Source organism: Martes martes (assembly GCF_963455335.1).
Source record: "Martes martes genome assembly, chromosome: 8".
NCBI lineage: Eukaryota > Metazoa > Chordata > Mammalia > Carnivora > Mustelidae > Martes > Martes martes.
The window spans coordinates 57,657,081-57,681,066 of NC_137895.1; the positions used below are offsets into that span (position 1 = coordinate 57,657,081).

The 23,986-nt window shown below is 40.2% G+C and overlaps 1 protein-coding gene across 3 annotated transcripts; it reads left to right on the forward strand.

The window, feature by feature from the left end:
- The first annotated feature begins 4,021 nt into the window (after window positions 1-4,021).
- Window positions 4,022-22,145, forward strand: PDE6H (phosphodiesterase 6H). Of its 3 annotated transcripts, XM_080811705.1 has the most exons (5): window positions 4,022-4,304; window positions 9,167-9,229; window positions 16,554-16,727; window positions 18,002-18,042; window positions 20,642-22,145. In XM_080811705.1, exons 3-5 carry the CDS (start codon window positions 16,594-16,596, stop codon window positions 20,716-20,718), a joined length of 252 nt encoding a protein of 83 aa, XP_080667831.1. In that variant the 5' UTR covers window positions 4,022-4,304; window positions 9,167-9,229; window positions 16,554-16,593; the 3' UTR covers window positions 20,719-22,145. The 3 variants fall into 3 exon arrangements, with proteins under 3 accessions (XP_080667831.1, XP_080667830.1, XP_080667832.1); XM_080811704.1 differs by lacking the exon at window positions 9,167-9,229; XM_080811706.1 differs by lacking the exons at window positions 4,022-4,304; window positions 9,167-9,229 and adding an exon at window positions 14,876-15,041 and having other exon boundaries at window positions 20,642-21,128.
- The last annotated feature ends 1,841 nt before the right edge of the window (window positions 22,146-23,986 follow it).

A 23,986-nucleotide genomic window follows, 5' to 3' on the forward strand; every position in this document is an offset into this window, starting at 1 on the left:
AACCTAGGAATGAGGATTACAAAATAGCTTAAGACTTCATTAATTCACAGTCTTGTAACACAGAATTTGTGGTAATTTAACAAGTATGAAAACTGACTTCGTACCCTATTTAGAGAAATGGTTTGTGAAGTCATTCAAATGGGAACAAGTTTCAGGGGCCATATTTAAACCCTTTAAAGGAACAAGCAGTTCTTTTTTTTTTTTTTTTTTAAGATTTTATTTATTTATTTCACAGAGAGTGAGAGAGAGAGATCACAAGCAGGCAGGCAGAATGAGAGGGGGAAGCAGGCTCCCTGCTGAGCAGAGAGCGGATGTGGGGCTCAATCCTAGGACCCCGAGGTCATGACCTGAGCCAAAGGCAGAGGCTTAACCCACTGAGCCACCCAGGTGCCCCGAACAAGCAGTTCTCAACTAGTCCAACCACATTGATTTCATACACTCCATAGCTGCTGTCAATAAAAAAAAAAAAAAGCTTATTTATATGAACACTTCCATATTTCGTATTTACATTGTTTCGGTATGTGTAGAGCTGACTAATGAAGCAAATATAGTTGGAGAAACTGACATTTATTTTGCTGTCATTTGAACATGCTGCATCTTGTTCCCTTTATTTTGTAAATTGATGCCACCAAATACATCTTTAGTCATGGGAACTGAAACAGTTGAGAGTATGGTTATTTGGTGGGAGAAAAGAGATGCATCTAGGCAAATAAAAAAAAGAAAACAGTATATAATTAAATTTAGCAGAAGTCCTGAAAACCCAATACAGACTTCGTTTGTAAATTTCCTAAAATGCTAAGATAGAAGATAGCCCTTGAACATATCTGGCCGTATTTTAAATCAAAGCAAACACGAATTCACATGGGAGAGAGTAAATTTTGTAACCTGGTGCTCCCAAGAGGGGATGCATTTCTTCTCTCAATAACATTCGCGGAGCACCTTTATTTTTTCGGCTACTGTTCTAGGCACCAGCGAAACAACAGTAGACTACAAAACTCTCTGCTCTCTTGTGGCAGTTATGTTCTAGGGGGACAATGAAAAAATAACATAGGTAAAAATAAATTATTTAGAACAAAGAGGATTTAAAAATTGGGAATGGTAGATTCATAGTCCACATTCCACTCCCCATTTCCCATGCTATTAGGGAAGATGTCACTAGTCAAACAAGGCTTTTTTTTTTTTTTTTCCCCCTGTCAAGCCCAACGTGTCTCCACAATTTTTCTCAATGCACTGGATTGGGCACGGACATTGGAAGGAAAGTGTCTGTAACATCGCTAGGTATGTGTACAGTATGTGTGTATTTATTGGGGGAGGAGAGAGCATTCATAACTTCCAGCAAATTCTCAAAGGAGTCCATGACCTCGAAAGGATTAAGAATTGCTCATTGAAAGTTTCTTCTTGATGATACAGCCATAGGCTTTCCATAAGTTGGAGGACAACTACCATGTTTTCCTAAAGTACTTCCTGACATCACAGTCAGGGCAGGGATGCCCCAAAATTCCCATTTCTCATTTTTCCTCCATCACTATTCACTGTGCACCTGTATTTATCAGCTGGGGAAACAGACGAAGAGACTCTTTGAAGAGACCTATGAGGGGAGACACTCTGCTTCCAGCCCATGCTGACAAAGATGTGTTATGCACCCAGACTCCCTTCCCCATATTTAAACTTCTTCAGATGCAGGACAATGGCCGTCACGGCCGCAAGGAAGCTCTTACTCCACGGACCTTTGTCCTGTGCTGCCAAATGAAATCAACAGAACTTGGAAAACTGCATGAGAGTTTCCAGAACAATCATCAAACCTTTGAAATATTTTCCAGTTTTTCTTTGTTGTTACAAGCATACGGCTGAAAGGTAAATTCTGGACAACTCTTCCATGGGGCGGTGCCTTTGCCGTGAACCTCAAAAAGTGACAAAAGACTGAGGCAGACTGTTAACACTTCCCTTTTTTGCACAGACGTATTTCTTTGAGGCTCCAAGTTGAGACAACAAACTCTCAGAGAAGACTTTCCACCCTGAAAGCTGTCTGTTCTGAAATGTGTCCACTGGGCACCAAAAGCAGGCTGGGGGTGGGGAGGGGGGAGCTACAGTTAGACAGATGTCCTGGCTCTGTGTCTTCCCATTAGTGTATCCCTGGGCCATGGTTTTTTTTCTTGGAGCCTCAGTTTGTAAAAGAGGCAGTCTGTAGAAGAGGCACATCAACCTTCAGCATCGCTGGAAGGGTTGGAAATTATGTATGAGAAAGCGTCCAGCAGGGTGCTCAATACTCAATAAATGATCGAAGCTAAGAAAATCCACCATCATCAATTCCACAGGACATTCTGATGCTTATTACTGCAGAGCACATATGAAATTGACTAAGAGCGAGTCATTTTCATCTAAGTGCTCGCAATCAGCCTACACACATCTCAAATACATATATACCTTATATATTACCTTCTTCTTCTTTTTTAAGATTTTATTTATTTTACAGGGAGAGAGCAAGCACAGGCAGGGAGAGCGGCAGGCAGAGTGAGAGGGAGAAGCAGGCTCCTTGCAGAGCAGGGATCATGTCCTGAGCCAAAAAGAGACGCTTAGCCAAATGAGCCACCAGGCACCGACCTTTTTCTTTCCAGCATTGATCCAGGACAAGCATGTTGTATTTTTTCTAAGCTAGAGCGTGTACTATTTGTACAATATAATTTAGGACTTTAGTAGGCACTGCTTTGTGTTATGTGATTATTTTCTGAATAGTAGAGTTATTTCTCCATCCAAATATAAAACGTGTGAGGAAAGGGCCGTGTCTTATTTGTCTTGTATTCCTTGGAGCAGCTGGCATGATACTTGGCTGAATAATGCAAGAAATTGAGGAAAGTTCTCAAGTAGATATGTATCTGTCTAAATAAGATAGAAATGACTACATTCTGCACCCCTGTTCCATCTCTTTCCTCTGGTTAGTATGTTGCCTTGGGGAAGAACAAATGGAATGTGAGTATAGTCATGTATCCATAGAGGTCACTGAGACCAATTTTTCTGTGTCATATATAAGAAAGGAATCTATATCATATATATGATATATGTAGCTCAATAGGTCATATATTTACATATATACATATATATATGACATATTGAACTACATTCTGAAGGGGTTTGTGGCCTTGGCATAAAGGTTCATTTCCAAATTCAACAAATTCAACAAGCCCTTAAGAATTCCCACCCGGCTATATTCCAGGACCTGTGCACAAGGTCAGAGATAAACCCACTGGTAAGGCACAGTCTGAGACCTCATGTTGCTACCAATGTAATGAGGAAGACAGAAATAAACAAATTAATTTTTTTGTGTGTGCTTGGGAAAAGAAATGTACAGGAGGTATCAAGAGAAGTTAGTAAGGACAAAGAAAAAAAAAGAAATGCAAATTACCAGGACAGCTCCAGACCCATGCTATCAGAATCTCTAGGGCTGGAGTCAGGAATCTGCTTTAAAACACTCTGCAGGTAAGTTGTGACATTTGAGAAACGCTGTCTTAAACCACATAAATGGATGAGACCACCCCAAGAGAGTATAAAAAGAGAAGTTGCTGACATCTACGAAAATCCCATCTTATGCAAGCTCTACTTTCAATATATAACCTGCTGATTACTTCTCATCTCCTCCTCTGCTAGCAGCCTAGCCCTACCATCACCATGCCTTCAGATACTTTTGGAACAGTCTCTGAATGTTTTCCACTTTCGTAATAGCTTCACGCTTTATTCTCCTCAGAGTAGTCAGAGTAAGAAGCACACTCGTGACCAGATCATTCCTTCCATCTGAAACTTCTAGGGACCTTTTCCCCATCTACAATAAAATGGAAGCATTTGCCATGGTCTGCAGGTGTGCTCATTGTGGTAATCAACCTCCAAGATGGCCCCAATGATCCTGCTATCAACCCTGATCAGATTGTGTCAGGCTTGGTCTGTGGGACCAATAGAGCATGGCAGAAGTGATGCTCTGTCAGTTCTGAGGTTCTGTTATAAAAGACACCGTGTCTTCACTCGATCTCTTGGATCAGCGGTTCTGAGGAAAGCTAGGTGTCATGTCATAGGGACAGCGAAGTGACAGATGAGCGACAATGCAGAGTGGTCTACATGGTGAGAAATGAGGATTTCTGATAACAGCTGTGCGAGTGAGCTATGTAGGAAGTGAATCCTCCCACCAGTCCCAGCAGCCTGACTGTCGCCTCATGAAAGACAGACCAGGAACCACCCAGCTTCACTACTCCTGAACAGACCCTCAGAAACCGTGGGATGTAACAGATGTTTACTTTTATGAGCTGCCAAATTTTGAGGTAACTTTTATGCTATTCGATAACTGGTGCCCCTTGCACCACTCCAGACTCCTCTCCCTTCTCTTTTGTTCTCTGTCCCCTGCTAATCCTTACAGGAGAAGTAGGTTCCCATTTCAGCAGGTGTTGTCTCTACAGGAATGCTCTCCTCCCAGAGAGCCATACTTGATTCATTTCCTCATTGTGGCTTTAATTGTTGTTTCCCAAATGGAGGATTATGGAAAACATCTATTTATGTCCTTATTGCCATCTGTATATTCTCTTACAGTGAAATGTTTATTTGTATTTTTGGCCCATTTTCTAACTAGCATGTTTGCCTTTTGAATATTGAGCTTTGAGAGTTCTTTGTATATTCTAGAGGCAAATCCCTTGTTGGGTGTGTAATTTGCAAATATTTGCTCCCAGCATATTGTTGTTCTCTTTATTCTCTTAACAGGGTTTTTCAGAATGAAAGTTTTAATTTTGATGAGGTCAAATATATCAGATTTCCCTGTTAAGTAATTTTGCTGGCAAGTCTAAGACATCTTTGCTTAGTCCTGAAGGATTTAGGCTCTGAAGATTTTCTCCTAGTTTTTTCCCCTAAATCTTTATAGGTTTACTTTGCACCTTTAAGTCTGTGATACATATTAAGCTAGTTTTCATAAACTGTGTGGCAGTTAGGTGTGGAATTTACGTACATAAAGTGTGAGGTGTAAAATTCACTTTTTTGGTTTTGTTTTGTTTTGTTTTATTTCTGATGTCCATGGACAAAATGTCAATGCTCAGCCTCATTTGTCCAGGATTTAGATGTTCATTCTCCAGCACCATTTGTCAAACAGGCTGTCCCCCTTCCAGTTAATTGCTTTTGCACCTTTGTCACAAGTTAATTGGGCATATTTTGTGGATCTACACTTGGGTTCTTTACTTTGTTTCACTGATCTGTGTGTCTATTACTCAGTCCACACCACACTGTTTTGACTACCATAGCTATGTAGTAAGCTTTAACATTAGGAAGAGTGATTCCCTCCCACCCTACTTTTTTCTTTTTCAATATTTGTTTTGCCCATGCATTTAGATTAAACTTTTCTATGTCTACAGAAAACCTTGCTGGAATTTTGATAGGAATTGTAATAAACATGGATCAATTTAGTGAGAATTAATATCTTTACTATGTTGAGTGTTCTAATCCATAAGCATGGTATGTTTTTTCAACTATTTAGGTCTGCTTCGATTTCTTTTAAATTAGATTTTGTAGGGCGCCTGGGTGGCTGTCAGTTAAGTGTCTGCCTTCAGCTCAGGTCATGATCCCAGGGTTCTGGGATTGAGTCCCGCATCAGACTCCTTGCTCAATGGGGAGCCTGCTTCTTACTTTGCCTGCTGCTCCCCCTGCTCATGCTTACTCACTCTCTCTTTTAAAATGTTTTTAGGGGCACCTGGGTGGCTCAGTGGGTTAAGCCTCTGCCTTCAGCTCAGGTCATGATCCCAGGGTCCTGGGATCAAGGCCTGCATCTGGGCTCTCTGCTCAGCAGGGAGCCTGCTTCCCCCTCTTTCCCTGCCTGCCTCTCTGTCTACTTGTGATGTCTCTCTCTCTGTCAAATAAATAAATAAAATCATAAAATGTTTTTAGAAAATTAGAATTTGTAGTTTTTAATCATACAAGTCTTGTGCATGCTTTGGTAGATTTACACCTAAGTATTTCATTTTCTTTAGAGCAATTGTGAATGATGTTACTTTTTAAGTTTTAGTTTTCATTTATTCATTGTTGTGTATAAATGCAATTGATTTTTCTGTATTAGTCTAGTATACTTCAACCTTGCTGAACTCACTTATTAGTTACAGCATAGTTTTAAAATGAAGAGTCCTTAAGATTTTTCTATGTAGATAATCATGTCATCTGTAAATAGAAGTGGTTTCATTTCTCATTTCCAAATTATATGCTTTCTATTTTCTTCATGCCTGATTGCATTGGCCAGAACTTTCAGTACCATGTTGAATAAGAGTGATGAGAGCACACATCCTTGACTTGTCCCTGACCTTAGAGAAAAAGCATTCAGTCTTTTACAATTAAGTATGAAGTAAACTGTAGGGTTTTTTTTTTTTTTTTTATTTGTTTGGTTGGCTGGTTTATTTTGAAGATTTTTTTCTTGAGTTGAGTTTTATTTCTAGTTTGCTGAGAGTTATCATAAATGGGCACTGGGTTTTGCCAAATGCATTTTCTGTGCATTTCTATATCAATTGATATGATTATATGATTTTTCTTCTTTAGGCTATTGATACAGTGCATTATGTTAGTTGATTAGGCTTTAAATAGTCTAGCATACATGGAATTAATCTCACTTGATCATGGTGTATTATTATTTTTGTACATTCCTGTATTTGATTTGCTATTATTTCGTTAAGGATAAGGATTTTTACATCTAGGGACACCTGAGTGGCTCAGTTGTTAAGCCTCTGCCTTTGGCTCAGGTCATGATCTCAGGGTCCACGCATCAGGCTCCCTGTTCAGTGGGAAGCCTGTTTCTCCCTCTCCCGTTCCCCCTGCCTGTGTTCCCTCTCTTGCTGTCTCTCTCTGTCAAATAAATAAAGAAAATCTTTAAAAAAAAAAAAAGGATTTTTACATCTAAATTTATGAAAGATTGGTCAGTATTTTTCCTTTTTATTGTCTTTGGTTTTAGTGTTAAAAAATTTTATGAGGGTCAAACTGGCCTAATGAAATGAGTTTAGTACTGTTCCCACTTCCCTATTTTCTGAAAGGAAGTATTGTATTTTTAATTAATAAGTTATTTTTTTTCAAGATTAACAATGTTGTTCTGGAAAAGGCATAAATATTATTGGGTATTAGGAGAAGATGGGGGAGAGCCTTGTGCCTTCCTTCTTCACATTTAGGGGGTTCCTCTCTGGGGTCTACTGTGTATTCATCAGAGTGGGAATCCCGGTCTAGGAGAATTGAATGTAGAGGAAATGTGTCTCTGATGTGTGTCTTCCTACTCAAAGCTATTTTAAGAAACACTAAAGAAGGATTAGAGATTAGTGCTTGTGTAAGGAGCTTATAGGACAGCTAAAATTTTGATTACTTTCTAATTACTTAGTGCCTGCCCTTTAGCTCTCTGTATGTGATTAATAATACTTTCCCATCTGTCAGAAAGTATCAAGAACCAAGGATTATAGAACTATGAAACATAATTTTTAGAAGCATTTTTATGATATTTTGTTCTTAAATTTGCATACAGTAAACCAAGGATTATAGAACTATAGAACTATGAAACATAATTTTTGGAAGCATTTTTATGATATTTCGTTCTTAAATTTGCATACAGTAAAAATCCTTGGAGTTACACTATAATCATGATACCAAATAATTCCACCACCCTTTAAAATCCCTCGCCTTGTCCCTTTACAAGCAGTCGACTTCTCTCAATCCCTGGCCACCACCGATTAGTTCTCCAACCTCATAGTTTTTCCTTTTTGGAATGTCATTAATGAAATCAGATACTATTAGAGCCTTTCAACTCTGGATTGTTTCACTTAGTAAAATGTGCTTCATATTCATTGATGTCATCACATATACCAATAATTCTTTTTCTTTTCCCAGCAATATTTCTGCTGGCTTTATTTCTTATGCCTCTGAAATCTTGGAGTGTCCAGGGCAACCAAGGTTCATCCACAGGAATTTCTTGATCATCAATCACCTTGCTCAGAGCCATGTGACTCCACTACCTGGTTGTATGACCAGAGATAGATAACGGATCAAAAGTCAGTCCTGATGAGGCTAGCCAGTGTCCAATTAAGTAACCTGGTAGAACTGTTCTGTCTCCCAGAGGCAGTGTGTACTTCCTGGTGGTTAGCCTGGCTACTCAAATCCTCTTAAGACTCAGTGGCAGCAGGAGTAGGAGAGAAACAGAAAGAACAACCACTTGGAACAGAGAACAATGGGTACAGTCCCTGAAGATGCAAACTGACCAGATCTCTAGAACTCCACAGTGTCTTGAACAATGTTTAGGTCTCCACAAGCCCGGCTGAATGTGGTTGAGTTTCCTGTCTTCCACACATCCCCTTGTATCCCACACTTCCTCTTTTTTCGTTGTTTTTTTCTTTCTAGATGTTCAAAAATTTCTTTTTTTTAAATTATCATTTCCTTTCTGTTTTAAGAACTTCCTTTGTCATTCTTTTAGTGTAGGTTTTCTGGTGATAGATTGTCTTAGTCTTTCTTTATTAGGATGTCTTTATTTCCCTTTGCTCCTAAAGGATAAATTCACAGAGGTGACAGTTCTATTTCTATCAGGACTTAAAAAATGTTGTGCTACTTTCTTCTGGCCCCATGGTTTCTGATGAAAAATCCTCCGTCATTCCATTTTTTCACCTCTAGGTAAGGTGGTATATATATATATTTTTAAATTGCTTTTAAAATTTGTTTTGTCTTTAGTTTCATCACTTGATTATGATGTGCTTTGGCATAGATTTCTTTGGGTTTGTCCCATTGGGGTTTGATAGCTTCTTGATTCCATAGGCTTATGTCTTTCATCAAATTTAGGCAATTTTCAGTCTATTTTTTCAAGTACATTTCTAGCCTCATCCTTTTCTCCTCTCCTGGAACTCTGATGACATGAATGTTAGATCTTTTAGTTTTCAAGGTCTCGGGTGGCTGTTGTTGTTCTGTTGTCATTGTCATCGTCGTCGTCTTCTCCTTCTTCTCCTTTTCTGCCTCCTCTTCCTTCTTTTCTATTTATTTTCTTTCTTCTGATCAGGTGGGGTAATTTCTACCGTTCTAGTTTCAGGTTCACTGATTCTTTCTTTTATCTTCTTCCTGGTGTCAAACCCATTCATTGGATTTTTTGTGTTCGTTATTGTATTAGTCAGTCTAAAATGTTTATTTTGTTCTTCCTTAGGTACCTTGTTATTGCTGAATAGTGGCGAAAATGCCCCACTTGGCCTCCTCTGATACCATTCTGGTAAGAAGGAAGAGGGTGCCTCATTAGCACTGGTTGGAAATGAAGTCTAAGATCCCTATGTGGCCTTCTCTGATACTACTTGGTGGGGTGGGGTAGGGTTACCTAATTATAGCTGGGCCTGGATGGAAGTCTTGATACTCAACCTGTGCTGATGGGGTTGAAATTGGCCTTTTTTACCCCAACAGAATGTTGGATTTTTTCCCATGGCATAGGGTGACTTTTGTCTAATTTTTTTTTCTGTCTTACTAGATTACATCTTTTCTGGTCATTTGTCTAGAAAGAGTAAGCTTTTTGAGAGTTTTTTTTTCTTTTTTAAGATTATATTTATTTATTTGACAGACAGAGATCACAAATAGGCAGAGAGAGAGAGGGAAGTAGGCTCCCCGCCAAGCAGAGAGCCCGATGTAGGACTCGATCCCAGCACCCTGAGATCATGACCAAGCTGAAGGCAGTGGCTTAACCCACTGAGGCACCCAGGGGCCTGAGAGAATTTTTTTTTTTTTTAATCTGCTTCTGTTTGTGTTTCTAGGTTGCTGCCTCTCTTCCTTCTAGTTCAGGATATACAAAACTAAAAGACAGCTCAAGGAATTTACTGCCACATTGTTACTAGGGCACTAAATTCTCTATTTGGTCTCTCCTCTTCTTTTGACCTTTTAAAATACTCTTATGTTTGTTCTATATATAATATTTAGGAATTTTATCTGTACTTACCACAGGAATGGGGAGAAGCATATCTACTCCATCTTGGTCCAAAACTGGATGGAATATCAATTTTAAGTCTTTAAAGCAATTAAAGGATTTTCTAATCATAAATCCCTGAGAGCTAAATTAGAATCACTTTATTATTTTTTTAAGATTTTATTTATTTATTTGACATGGAAAGAGATTGCAAGATGCAGAGAGGCAGGCACAGAGAGAGGGGGAAGCAGGCTCCCTGCTGAGTGGAGAGCCTGATGTAGGGCTTGATCCCAGGACCCTTAGATCATGACCTGAGCCAAAGGCAGAGGCTTAACCCTCTGAGCCACCCAGGTGCCCCTAAAATCACTTTAGAAGAGTTTTTCCAACTATATACTTGGTCGTACTTCTCATTCCTCACATTCCATTCTTCTGGCTTTCCCTGGGAGAGAGAAGTGTCATGGTACAACATCCTCCTCCTTCCTCGAACAGTGAGAATCACTGGTTACAAATCCTGTTACTAATCAGTGTGGTTTATCTTCCTCAAGTGTGTTGGGAAGGAAAAAATGGAGAACCTTGGCACATTATGGTATATGACATGAAGAAACTGAGACTTGAGGTGGCACTCTTGTCACATAGCAGAGATGTGGTGAGATCAAGCCTGCACATGGGTCTACAACAGTACTATGCAAACAAATCACCTTGATACCTTGTTAAAATGCAGCTTCTCGTTCAGTAAGTCTGGAGCAGGCCCTGAGGTCCTACATTTCTAACAAACACTCGGGTGGTGCAGATGCTGGTACACTTTGAGTAGCAACACTCTAGAACATTCGACTTATTGCTCTTTTCACTGCCCGCATGAATAATAGTCCTTTGGCAAAGAAATAGAGAATGGGTGAGGGTTTCACAGACAAGAATCTCAATATCTATGTGCCTTCTAAGAATAGAGGAGATCTGAATGGTAATGGAGACCAGAAGTGGGGATGATGGAAAGACTCATCCAGATACTAAAGACTCATCCAGATATTAAATACTCTACTGGCTCTGCAGTGCATTTGCTGCTTCATAATTCCTCTAATTTTGGTGAAGACCAAGGTTATTATTATTTTTTTATTAAAAAAAAATCCCCATAAGCCTTTTAGCTCCCCACGTAATCTGCTTTTAAGAATCTATCCCTGCCTGGGAAGGATAAATTGACCTTCTTCCTCTATAACCTTATGGTTATATTCTCTAACAAGTTATATTCTCTAACAAGTAACAATTTAGGGAGGGCACATTACAATTCACTGGCAAGGCACAAGAGAGACCAGCAACACGTGCATCTTGGTCTATTCTGCTTTGCTGTAATATAATAGGAAGACAGCAGAATATGCAAGGTATTTCCAGATTTAGACCTTGATCCTGGCTCCACTACTAACTTTATACGCAGTCTTGAATAAATCACTTTATTTCTCTATGAAAAATTTCTCAAAAGAACTTAATGATGCTAGCCTATGGACTAAGGTCTATATAAAGTGATGTACAAATTAATACTAGTGGCTCAATGTAATTGAAAGGCTGCAGCCAAGGGTACCAATGAATTGAATTGTAGCCTGAGCCCTATACTCTGAAGCCTTTGATATGGAAGATCCAGCAATCAATTTTCAAATAAATGCCATCAGTTAATAGTTATCAGCTATAAGTTGGGCTCTTTCTCTGTCAAATACCACTGAATTTTGTGTCATTTTCGATTTGTGGTTCTATCTTACTGGGGAAATATATCCAGAACTTATTAGGGAGAGATATCGTATACTTCTTAATATCATTGCTCACACAATCAGCACCCCAGTGTCCCCACTGCAGCATGGGACACTATGATTTTGTTTCCTCTTTCCAGTTATCTAGAGTCCCATAACAATTATGACATGATACTTGTGTGGTGGGAATTGACTTATGATTGGGAGTGTGTGTGTCAGGGAACGGGATGGAATGGGAGACAACAAGGACAGTGGTGGGAATGGAGAAGACAAGAGATAGCAAATCACAAACTACGAATATACCCCTGGATATCAGCACATCGTGTGCATTTGTAGTTTCAACACCTACTGATTGACAGGAGGGCGCCCACGTCAGTTTTGTGAGAGTATTTCACTTGTCAGAAACCTCCTAAGCCTGTCCCAATCTCACCCTTTATTCTTCGAACTTCTTTGTACCTGGGTTGGTGCTCTAAGCTCCTAACAGTGGGATTACGAAGCATGTGGGTATTACAGGGAGATAAATCAGGAGGCACAGATCCTTTATTCATCTGCTTTGAAGAGGGCAACTGGGCGGTTTATGGGAGCAACATTCAACTCTGTGAGTATTTCTCAACTTCTGGTGTTTAAGCAGGTTTTAATTGAAAGGCTTTGTGGGTGGTAGAGGGTTGATCTGGCTCTAAAATAAAGAAATGGAAGAAAACACACTGAACCAGTGGGCCTGGGCTGGGGCCGGGAATGAAACTGGGAGAAAACATGAAGGAAATACATCCAAATTGCCTTATAATGTCATGAAGCCAGCTAATAAATGAAACTTGATTATTGAGAGGTTGCTGCAAAACTTGATTACTCAACTCATTTTGAAAGAACCCCAAAATGACTCCTTCTTTTTTGTGGCTCCCAGTTTTCTGGGAAAGGAGGGATCTGGGGCACTAAGTGACCACAGAGCAAACAGTTCTTTACTCCCAGGGTGTCCTTGAAAGAGGCCAAAATACAAGAGGGGGGACATGAGAGTGTGAGGATAAGGAGAAAGAGAGTCAAGAGGCAGCCAGAATGACCCCAGTGCTATGTGGGTGGCTCAGCCTTCTCCCTCTGAGGCCGAAGTGTGTGTTTGTTCTGATCCGAATGAAGGTACTTGCGGACTTTTTTTTTTTTTTTTTTTGTCTTTTCATGGTTTTGGTTTGGGTCTTCCTTGGCTCTCCAGATTATTTGATTCTCTCTGCCTCAGCAGGACCCTGGTGATATTTATTGGCCCAACCCCATCAGTGCAGGGAGACCACTCTTGCACCTCTCTCCTCCTCACCCCTTCTCCTAGCCCCCCAACAATAGAATTGTCTATTTGCCTATGTCTTTGCCAAGAAGGGGAGACCTGGAAGTCTGGGGGTGATGATAGCAGCATCAGAGATCCTGACTCAGGACCTTCTGATACTGCTCTTCCTTAGCTGGGGCTTATGGATGATCATCCTCCATAGCTTCTTACAGCCGAACTCTGCCGCCTTGCATCCAAGGTGACACTAATCCTGATTCCCTACAAAACTGTGCTTTGACGTACTGTTTGGCTGAATCCACTTCCTTCTGCAGAACTACAGTTCATACTCTTCAAAAGGGGAAGGACTTTCACTGCTTTAAAAACAGAAAGCCATTCCATCTCACAAAGGAATGGATGTATTTCTTGACACTTTTGGAAAACAAAAATGTGAAACATCTTCTTCCTCCAGCTAAAAGCGAGTCTGACACTGGATGGAGGATTATTTAGCCTGGGGATACCCTTTTAATTCCTAGGAAAGCATGGCCAGGGTAAGTTTAGCCTCTGGTGATAAGCGGCATGGACAAGACTAACTTCCAAGGCAGGGAAGGGTCATATTTGCTCTGTTCCTCCCAAATGGTTTTACAGGGAGAACTGGAGGGCACATCCATGACAGAAACACTCTATGAGTTAGTTGATTGTCCTACCTACTCAAAAATGAAATATTATACATGAAATGCATAATAAATACAAAATTTTTACCCATGGTGCAAACCCTGAGGATCAGGAGGATCCAGGGACGAACGAGGCAACTGTTCTATAACGCTTTCAGAAGAGAATACCTTTATATAATGCATCATACCTAGAGAGGAACAGGAACGCCATCTGAGCCTGCAACTTCAAAATTACATATATAAATAAGCAAAAGAGATTTTCAGGAGAAAAGGGGAAGTATAATCAAGGAAAGATGGAAATCAAGTGTGATTTTTAAGTTCTTTGGGGCTGCTTTTGGGGATGTCAAGGGAATCCAAGCTTACGGCAGAATTTCAAGACCAGTCATAAATTAATAGGGTGTTGGAGGGATACAGAAGATGACCCAGCAAGTGCTAATGACAGTTATCTCTCTGGTATGTGACAAGGGCTCTTCAACCATTCGCCCAGGAGAAAGTGTATAGGGAGGACAGGTGAACCTGTGTCCCAATCACAGATTTGTTTGCCTGGCTTCCTAAAAGGTCTATTACATAGTTATTATTTTTTTGAGCACTTTGCACCAAACACTTATTTACATTATGTCTTTTACTTTGCTCCATAGCTCTAAAAAGAAGGTATATTTGATTAATTTTATAGATGGAATGAGGTTCAGACAAGTTATGCAGTTTATCCAAGGTCACATAGACAGTTTTTGTGGAGCAGGGATTTGAAACTATGTCTATTTGAGTCTAAAACAAACAGTCTTTACATTGCATTGCTCCCAAAGGGTAATATGACTGATTAGTTTACCCTAAACCCTCATATTACAGACTCTGGATCTGACACAGTGGAATGCTAGATAGAACTGCTAGATCAAAGTAGAAGACACTCAGTAAAATTAGAATTTCAGATAAATAACAAATAATTTTTCTTGTATAAGTATGTACCACGAACTATTTAGGATATACTTATAATAAAAACCCCATTTGTTATTTATCTGAAGTTCAAATTTAACTGGGTGTCCTGCATTCTTATTTGTTAAATATGGTAATCCTAATCCTAGCAAACTCCCCAGATGAGAGAAGGAAAATTTGGGCTTTCTTACTATTTTGAAAGAATTGAGAAGTCCAAAAATCTTGATTGGAGAGAAATTCTCTAGTTTTCCTCTGTGGCTTTGTCAGAGCCAGGATGTGTCAGCTACTGGTGTAAACTCTGAGAACAATGCTGCTCTTGGCTGCCCAGTAGCAGTTTCCATGGTCCCAACCACACTTGGAAGAGACACAAACTTTGCCTGTTTACCAGGGCGAGAGAGGGTTCACAGCACAAGAACTGGATTCAGCCAACAGATGAACAGGCAGCCCATTTCCGAAAGCCACTGAGAGCTTTGTGAAGTGAAGACCAACCGATGCCTTCTGTATGGTTTGGTGGAGAAATCACAGGGTCAGGCTCTCATCGCCCAAAGTTCAAGGTAGTAGTTCAACGTTTCCATTTATTTGTTCAATGATTAGACAAATATATACAGCACACCTGCTATGTGCCAGGCACTGTTCTAGGTTTTGACAGAAATGAACAAAAATGGAAAAAGAAGCCCACTGGAGCACATTCCAGTGGGGAAATAAGACAAGATCCATGGCATAAGCAAGTAAACCTGGCCAGGTTCGCCATCCCTGGTACCCACTCACAGATTAGTCAATGTGTTTCTATGGAAAAAGTTGAGAACTAGCAGGAGAAAATGAAAATAGTAATTGGGGAAAAGAAGATAAGGAAAAAAATATCTCTTGGGCCAAGATAATAATTTAAACTGATTTTGAAAGTAATAAGAAAAAGTTGATGAACTTGAAGTCATACAATATAAAATTTGAGGCATGTTCAGTGTGGTGGAGAAAGAGGAAGATGATTAGCATGGACCAAAGATGGTCAGGGAGAGTTGAAGCTAAGAATATTAGCATAAGCCTATAATTTATAGATTATATAAATAAATAAATCTTCCAGGTAGCAGAGCATGGAAGTGTTTGGCTCAGGGTAAGAGATTATGGGTACTTAGAAGTTCTTTGGAGTTTTTTAGACTCTTCCTTCCCAGAAGAAGTATTATCAACCTTTGTGATAGAAAGGAGAAAGAAGAAAAGTCATCCTTTAGCTTAGCATATTTACTTTAAAAATGTATCTTGTTAATACATCCCTATTTGTACTTGAAGAATGACAATGTATGTTTCTATAGCTAAAATCAAAGTCTGTGAAAATCATATTGGATAAGTCCATGATTTGGATAGGAGAAAATGTTGAATATTTCAGAGAAATGGGTGATTAAAGAACTTCATGTCTGAATATGGAGTTAAAGCACACACCTACTACTGAATCATCCTCCATTGATTTTCTCGTGTGTGTGTGTACTGGGATGTATCTCATACTACATGGGTGTTAGTATCCCTGGTTCAGAGCTCTCCCTATTATCTCCCAGAACTAGGAAAAAAGTATCTTGATTACATGAGGCTTAAACAGAGTAAGGACTGTAAAGTAAAAAGCCCATAAAATGTGAGGCCATAAACATTAGGAGACAGATTATTGTGTAGTAGGGTAGAAATATATATAAAACTTAAAGAACATATCAGTGCTGTAAAGACTATAGATAAGCATTCAGTCCATTTCCCTGTCTTCGCAGATGATGATCACAGAGTGGGAAGTACTTATCATAATAGATTCACATGGAAAGCTTGTGATAATTTATTGAGACAACACATCTCTCTAGGTTTTTCATTTGTAATCTATCTGTTGTCAGTCTGCATTCCACTACATTGAGTGATTGATTTATACCATATTTTCTTGAAAATCTCTTTAAAAGATGGTTGATTCTTCCCTTTTGCTGTCAAGACAAAGTCCTGAGTTTTTCTGATGTTTCCAGTGAGGGTCTAAGAAGCAATGGTCCCTGTACCCTGAAGAATCTTTTTTTTTTCTTTTTTTTTTTTCCCTCTCACCATCTAAGGAACCTGAAAGAGAACCATCAGACACCCAACGACATCAGTATGAGCGACAACACTACTTTGGCTCCTCCAGCTTCAAACCAGGGTCCCACTACCCCACGCAAGGGGCCCCCCAAGTTTAAGCAGAGACAGACTCGCCAATTCAAGAGCAAGCCTCCTAAGAAAGGTGTTAAAGGGTAAGACCAAAATGAAAAAGAAGACTTTCTATTTTTTTCCCCCACAAACCTGCTTTGGTTTTGAGAAATTAATGCTCCCAATATTAAATAGACTTGGAAAGACTTCTACCCTATCCTCTGTTTTCCTCTCTACCACAGTCTTTACTGAATCAGTTAGTTTTTAGCCCTGGAATGCTTTCTCTCTCACCCACCAGGTCTGTGGTGACATTTAAAACGACAAATGGAACCGGTCATAGCAACCTTTGACTTGATCTTCCAGACTTTTCTTGACCACTCCTCTTCGCCAGTACACCCTGTGGTTTAATTTGAAGTACTAAAACACAGGCCATTTCCAGAACACAAAGTTAATTTTTATGGCTTCAAATGTTAAGTCTTCAATTCTTTATTTTTCTCTTTCTTTTCTTGGCAAAATCCAATTTATTCTTTAACATATATTCATATATTAATTTCTCTTTTGAAGCCATTACTGACTCTCTTAGACAAGTGTGATCATGACTTCCATGTTTGCATTTCATACATTCAGCTGTGATAACCTGTGTTGTTTTACATTATATTTATTTATTTACATCTGTTCTCTGAGATTGAAGTTCCTCAGAGAAAATTCATTTTTTTCTTAATTCTCTATGCTTAATACAATGTCTGGCACATAGTAAATGCTTGATAAATGCTTTTGTATAGCTAACCAAATAGATGAATTAATCATTTTAATGTCTTTCATACTGTGTTTTCATTCCAATTTCTTCCTCTCTTCCTTTCTTTCTTTCTTTCTTCCTTCCTTCCTTCTTTTTAAGATTTTATTTATTTATTTATTTGACAGAGAGCTCAAGAGAGCACAAGCAGGGAAAGCAGCAGAGGGAGAAGGAGAAGCAGGCTCCCCGCTGAGCAGGCAGCCTGATGTGAGACTCAGTCCCAGAACCTTGGGATCATGACCTGAGCTGAAGGCAGACACCCAACCTACTGAGCCACCCAGAAGCCCCCATTCTATATTCTATTTTTAAAAGTGGAGCTTGACTAAATTTCCCCAGGGATAGTTCTAGTTGGCTCCCAGTTGTCTTAGGCTAAATTTTTATGAGGGGCAAATCTCTCCACAGAGACACACTGTCTGAAACCAGCCTGAGTCACTTTGTCTTTTCCCCAGGTCAATGAAAATAAAATATTTCTCAAAGACAAAAACTTAACCTCTTCCTGCCCCCTTAGTCAGGAAGCTGTCAGTAGGAGACATTTCAGAATCCTTTCACTCTGATGTCAGCTAATTTTTCTTTTTTTCTCCATAGGTTTGGAGATGACATTCCAGGCATGGAGGGGCTAGGAACAGGTGAGCCTCTCAAGACTGTGGACTTTCACTTGGAATTTCACCACTATCCATTCTTTAGGCCTCAAAGGGCAGTGAAAAATTACAAGAAATAGCTAAGGCTGCAAGCAGATCCTTGAAGACATAGAAGTGTGGGGGTTAGTTTAATCTCCTCAGTAAATACACATGTGTACTGAGGCAAAAATTCTAATAGAAATCAAGCTAAGGTCCAAAGATACTAAATCCTCTTGTTCTGTTAAGCAACGCTTAAGGACATCAAGTTGTAGACTTTCGTGGTAGAAAGATTCTCAGGGTTTGTCTATCCCAACTTCATCATTTCTTCAGAAGAGAAATCTGAGACAAAGAGGAATGAAGTGACAGTTGGAGGCCACAGAGTGTGGTATTGGAAGCAAGGGAGGGGCCTGGAGAACTTTTTCACGCTCCCAGACAAAGCACTCCCTAACCACCTTCCTCTTTTTACACATGCTCTGGCACCCAGAACCGCCTACACACTGAATGTACCCAATCCAAGATTTTTCAGTTGGCTACAATAATTGGATTTGTTGGATAATGAATGAAAATGACTGGATCTTCCCTTTAAAAATACTAAACTTTATTTTTTAGAGCCATTTTGAGTTTGCAGAGAAGCAGGAAGTGTAGAGCTCCTGCATACGCCTGTACGTAGCTTCCCCTATTATCAGCGTCTTGCACTGGTGTGGTACATTTGTTGTAAATGATGAGCTGGTGTTGGGAACATTATTATTAGTGAGCATTCATAGCTTATATTAGGATCCATTCTTTGTGTTGTCCAGTTTTGACAAATGCACAGTGTTGTGCATCCATAACTACAGGTACATACAGAATAGAGGCCCTAAAAATCCCCATGTTCTACCTGCTCATCCCTTCTCCCACCCTCCACAAACTCTTGACAACCACAAATCATTTTACTTTCAAAAGTTTTGCCTTTTCCAGATTGTCATATGGTTAGAAGTATACAGTATATAGATTCTGTGGCCTGGCTTCTTTCACTTAGCAATATTTATTCATTTAAGGTTCCTCCACGTCCTATGTGGCTGGATAATTCTTTTTTTTTTTTAACCACAGAATAATATTTCATTCTATGGCTGTATCACAATTTGCTTATCCTATTAAAAGACATATTGTTGGGGCACCTGGGTGGCTCAGTGGGTTAAAGCCTCTGCCTTTAGCCCAGGTCGTGATCTCAGGGTCCTGGGATCGAGCCCCGCATCAGGCTCTCTGCTCAGCAGGGAGCCTGCTTCTCCCTATCTCTCTGCCTGCCTCTCTGCCTACTTGTGATCTCTGTCTGTAGAATAAATAAATAAAATCTTTGAAAAAATAGGTATTTTGTTGCTTCCAAATTTTCACAATTATGAATAATTCTGCTATAAACACCACTGTGAGGGTTTTTTTAAAAAAGATTTTTATTTATTTTTTTGAGAGAGATAGCAAGTGAGAGAGCATGAGAGGGGGGGCGGTGAGGAGAGGGAGAAGTAGACTTCCTAATGAGCAGAGAGCCCGATGTGGGACTCGATCCCAAGACCTGAGCTGAAGGCAGATGCTTAACTGATGGAGCCACCTGCCCCATTGTGCAGGTTTTGAGTGAATGTATTTTCAATTCATCCAATACACTTTTGATAAATGGTGTCCTTACCAGGCAATTCTCAGTGTATTTGCTTTTTAGTCAAATGTCACTCCTGGGAGCTCAAATACATTTTCCAGCTATTTTCTAAAGCTCATTTGCTATTCTCCTAAATCAACTGCTTCTGTATTTTGGCCAGATATATATAAGACCAGCAGATTTCCTTTGGGCTCTGGAGGATATGCTTAACTCTGCCAACGTATTTGGAACACTAGAAAGAGCTTTATACTGAGGGGAGATCTGAGATCTTCGGCTTGGTTTTAATCCCATCTCTATAACTCTGATTTTTTTTTTTTTTTGTAGGTATTTAATCTCTTTGGGTTCCAGTCAGCTTCTCCGTAATTCAGGGATAATAATATTTTATTGCCTGAAGCAAAAAATTGGATTAGTAGATGCCTTGAGATTACTTCTCAGTATGCAACTGGCTATATTAGGCATTTCAAAATCTAAAGGAACTAAAGAGTGAGTCAGAGAAGCCCAAGGAATGCATCTGAATGGGCAGGGAGTAAGAAGGCAGTGGATTTCCAGATCATGGGAATTTAAAATGCTTCTATTTCTCATTTTAACTCTTGGCCTGACTAGAATTCCACTTGTGTTCTTTCCATAGTGGTTGTGCTTTGAGGAGACCTTGTTTGATCAGTGACCTGCACCCCCTTAGGCTAGCTCCAGTCAAAAGCCTTGGGTCACCTCTCCAAAGAGCTACAGAATGAAACCAATGGAGATACCTACCTGGGGTTGGGGGCATCAGAACCATGCAAGTGATTAACTAGGCAGTCAGTCTAATCCTTCCTGGGCTGAGGGTCATTATAGGTAACTTCCTGGTTACCGAGACAAAGAATGGGAGAGAGGAGTGAGGTGTTTCTGGCCAAAGGATGTCTTCTGGAGCACAAGAAGGCTTCTTGAGGCTCTGGGGAGCGGGGGGCGGTGAGGTTGGCTTACAAGCTCTTCTTCCCTCTCTTGCAGACATCACGGTGATTTGTCCCTGGGAGGCGTTCAGCCACTTGGAACTGCATGAGCTTGCTCAGTTTGGGATCATCTGAGGCACCAGAGGTTCTGCCATTCTCAACAGCATCTGCTATAGTTTTGATTCCTTTTGCCCTATTGATCTGCCAGAGTCTTGAAATTCAGCTGTTAGGAAGTGGTTTCTTCAGCTGACACAGTCATTTCCCCTAAATTGCCGTGAAGAGCTCTCTTAGCGTCAGACTCTCTCCTGCCATATAGTTCAGCTCAGAATAGTGGATGCAGACTGACTTGTTCGGTCATTTCAAACTTGACCACCTTTTCTTATCAGCTGTTTAGAATTCATTGATAGTTCTCTAAATTTTATTTGTGAAGTCCTTCAAGCCTATTTGAAGGCATTCCCTGTAGTTAGTAGCAGCTTTTAAAGATAACTTTTATGTCACTCCCTTCCCCTTTTCATTTAATAAAGGACATACTGACCTTGAATCTGATTACGCAGTTGTAGTAAATGCTATATGCAAATATCTGATCCCCTGTTCTGAGAGCCAATTAAACAAAGAAGGGGCGGTCCTCCAGGAAGCAAGCACAGTGCATATGAAAGAGCGTGGGAGAAAGAGTCAAGCCCTGATTCTGCTTTGTAACTTTGTAAATCGTGCTCGTTCTGGGTCTTAATTTTATGGAACTGGGTCATCCCTGAGGTCCTAAGCAGCTTGTACAAATTGGACAGCCTTATGTTTGATGGAAGACTGGAGATTCAAACTCAGGAATCTGATAATGTGAGCCTTCCTCTCCCTGCCTTGGCTCAGCTGATTGAAAAGATTTAGATGCTAGAAAGTTTAGACTTAGATGCAAAGGACAGGTGGTTGAACCCTCTAGATAAAATGATGGGTTGCTTCACCGTTGAGGTTGTGTCAAATGTAATGTGCACATAGCTATCTTTCCCCAATACTTTCAAGGCAATTGTGCAATTCGAAGCCTGCCTCTGTCTGACTTGGATGCTTTGGGTACTGGCTGTATTAATTTCTTCATTTCAGTTTTGTAATCTGTGGTGAAAGAATGGAGTAAATTAACTGAAAGGAGAGGCGGGATTATAGAGAGGAAAGAGATCTGGGTTCCAATCCTGACTTGACCAGTAAGTTACTCTGTAATTTGGGACAAAGTTTTCTCCCTTTGGATCCTCTAGGTTGCCTGAATCAGATAATATAAGGTTTGAGGTGGTGATAATTCCATGGTATTGAGGCCTGCAGAGTCTAAGTAAGAGAATTCAAGGAACTCACACTCAAGAAAATGTCTTGTGCTACAGGCTCCACACCGTTTTGCACAAATGACCTGCTGACCTCTAGCCAGAAGACTAGAAGCCCAAGGAAGGCATCTAGATTAGTGTGGGGAAAGGAGACTGTGGACTTCCAGACCATGGGAATTTAAAGCACTCCCCCCTTTTTTTTTTTTTTTTAAATTCTTGGCCTGACTGGAGTTCCATTTCTGTCCCCCCACCCCACCCCTTAGTAGAAAAGAAAAAGTACAGAAGAAAAAATAAAGTATAAATTCAAAAGTAGAACCGTGACACACAGGAAGTGTAGCCTGGATGTGTGCCTCCCCCTCCAGGAGGGACTCCGGCCTCTGCCCATTGTCCCTGTTTTCTATCCCGCGGCGGTTCCATTTGATAGCCAGGGCCCCGGGCTGCCCTCGTTCATTCCCATATGCCTCTTGGTGATGGAGGTCCTGGTTCTTGTCCAGCTAGGTGAGACTCTGGTCCACATTTGGCTTACATTGCAAATGTTTCTCTAAACATTTTAAGATGTACCCAGAGAAACATACTTAATGGCCAGGCTGGTGAAAGATCTAGAAACCCTGCTACATGAAGAACTGTTGAAGGAATGGATAATATTTAGCCTAGAGGGGGAAAATGATCATTGCCAGCAAATATTTGAGAAGTTGTAATGATCAGGATGAAGTAGATATATTTTATGAAGTATTCTGGCATTTGGCGGTACACTGGAACAGACAAATTGAAAGCCATTCAAATCCCAGAATCTTATTCTTTCCACTTCTAATTCTACATCTACCATTTCTATTATTTCTAATAAGAAACAAGAAAGCCCTTCTTATATAAATGGCACCTAGGAAAGAGATAAAGGTAAATCATGGTCCCCATCAAAGTCCTGGCAGCAGAGATGCCACACTCAGAGTAACTGAAGAAGTTTAAACAAAGGGACTATTTAAAAAGGCTTGGGGTAGGGGTGCCTCGCTGGCTCAGTCAGTAGAACATGTGACCCTTGACTTTGGGGTCTTAAGTTCAAGCCCCACATTGGGTGCAGAGCTTATTAAAAAAAAAAAAGAATAAGCTACAAAAATCTTGGGAAAGGTTAAAGTGTATCTATAAAAGGTAGGACAGTAACTTGGGGCTAAGCCACACTGTTGGGGCTACAACATTTCCAACCTTACATCTGACTGGAATCCCAGTAGGTCTTCTCTATAAGAAAGGCCCCCAGAAGGGCCACAGTGATCACAGTGATCAACTCACAGTGATCCTGTCAGTCATCAGGAGGGGGTGGGGAAGAGGCTCATCAACAACTCAGTGTTATTCTTCTCCCATTCTCTACTCTCCTGTTGATGCCTCCCATTGGACAAACTCAGTTGGAAGTCAGAAGACAATAGAGCCCACTGATGTGGTCTACAGTTCACTTCCAACAGCAGGGATCAGGTGGAGAAAGGTGGAGAGTGGATGCGAAGGGACAAATGGGGACTATCCAGCAGGGCACAGTAAGCAAGAGCAGATGTCATTTGTTTACCGGCAATTGTTATTTGGAGTTGGGAAATAAGCCTGGGTATGTGTGAAACCTGCGAAGGTAGAGGAAGGGCAATGTCAGATAGGAGAACACAATAGACAAAAGAGAACAATCATAAGAGGAAGTTATAGTATTTAAGGGTTTGGAGAATTTGTGGAAATGTTCTGACACTTTCTTGATGATAATAACCACTGAGGATTTCTTGGGAAAAACACAGAATTTGCTTCCATTCCAGATTTTCTGAATGAAGTTCTGCAGGGGTGAGATCTCAAATATTTTATTTTCAAGAGGGGCTCCAGGGTATTCTTTTAAAGTTGTGTCGGTTTGAAAACACAGATGTGGTCCCAGGCTACTTTGGGAACATTAGGAATTAGAGAATTCCCATTGCCACCCAGACTGATGGGTCCATGTGCCCCTCATAAAGTATGTAATAGATGTGAGAACAGGAACTAACATTTGGGTGTCCTGACTCTTGGATTGATAGAATAGACGTGCCTCACGACTTCAGACCTAACCCAGTTTAAATGCTTCTCAAATTGCACAGAATATCAGAGAGTTT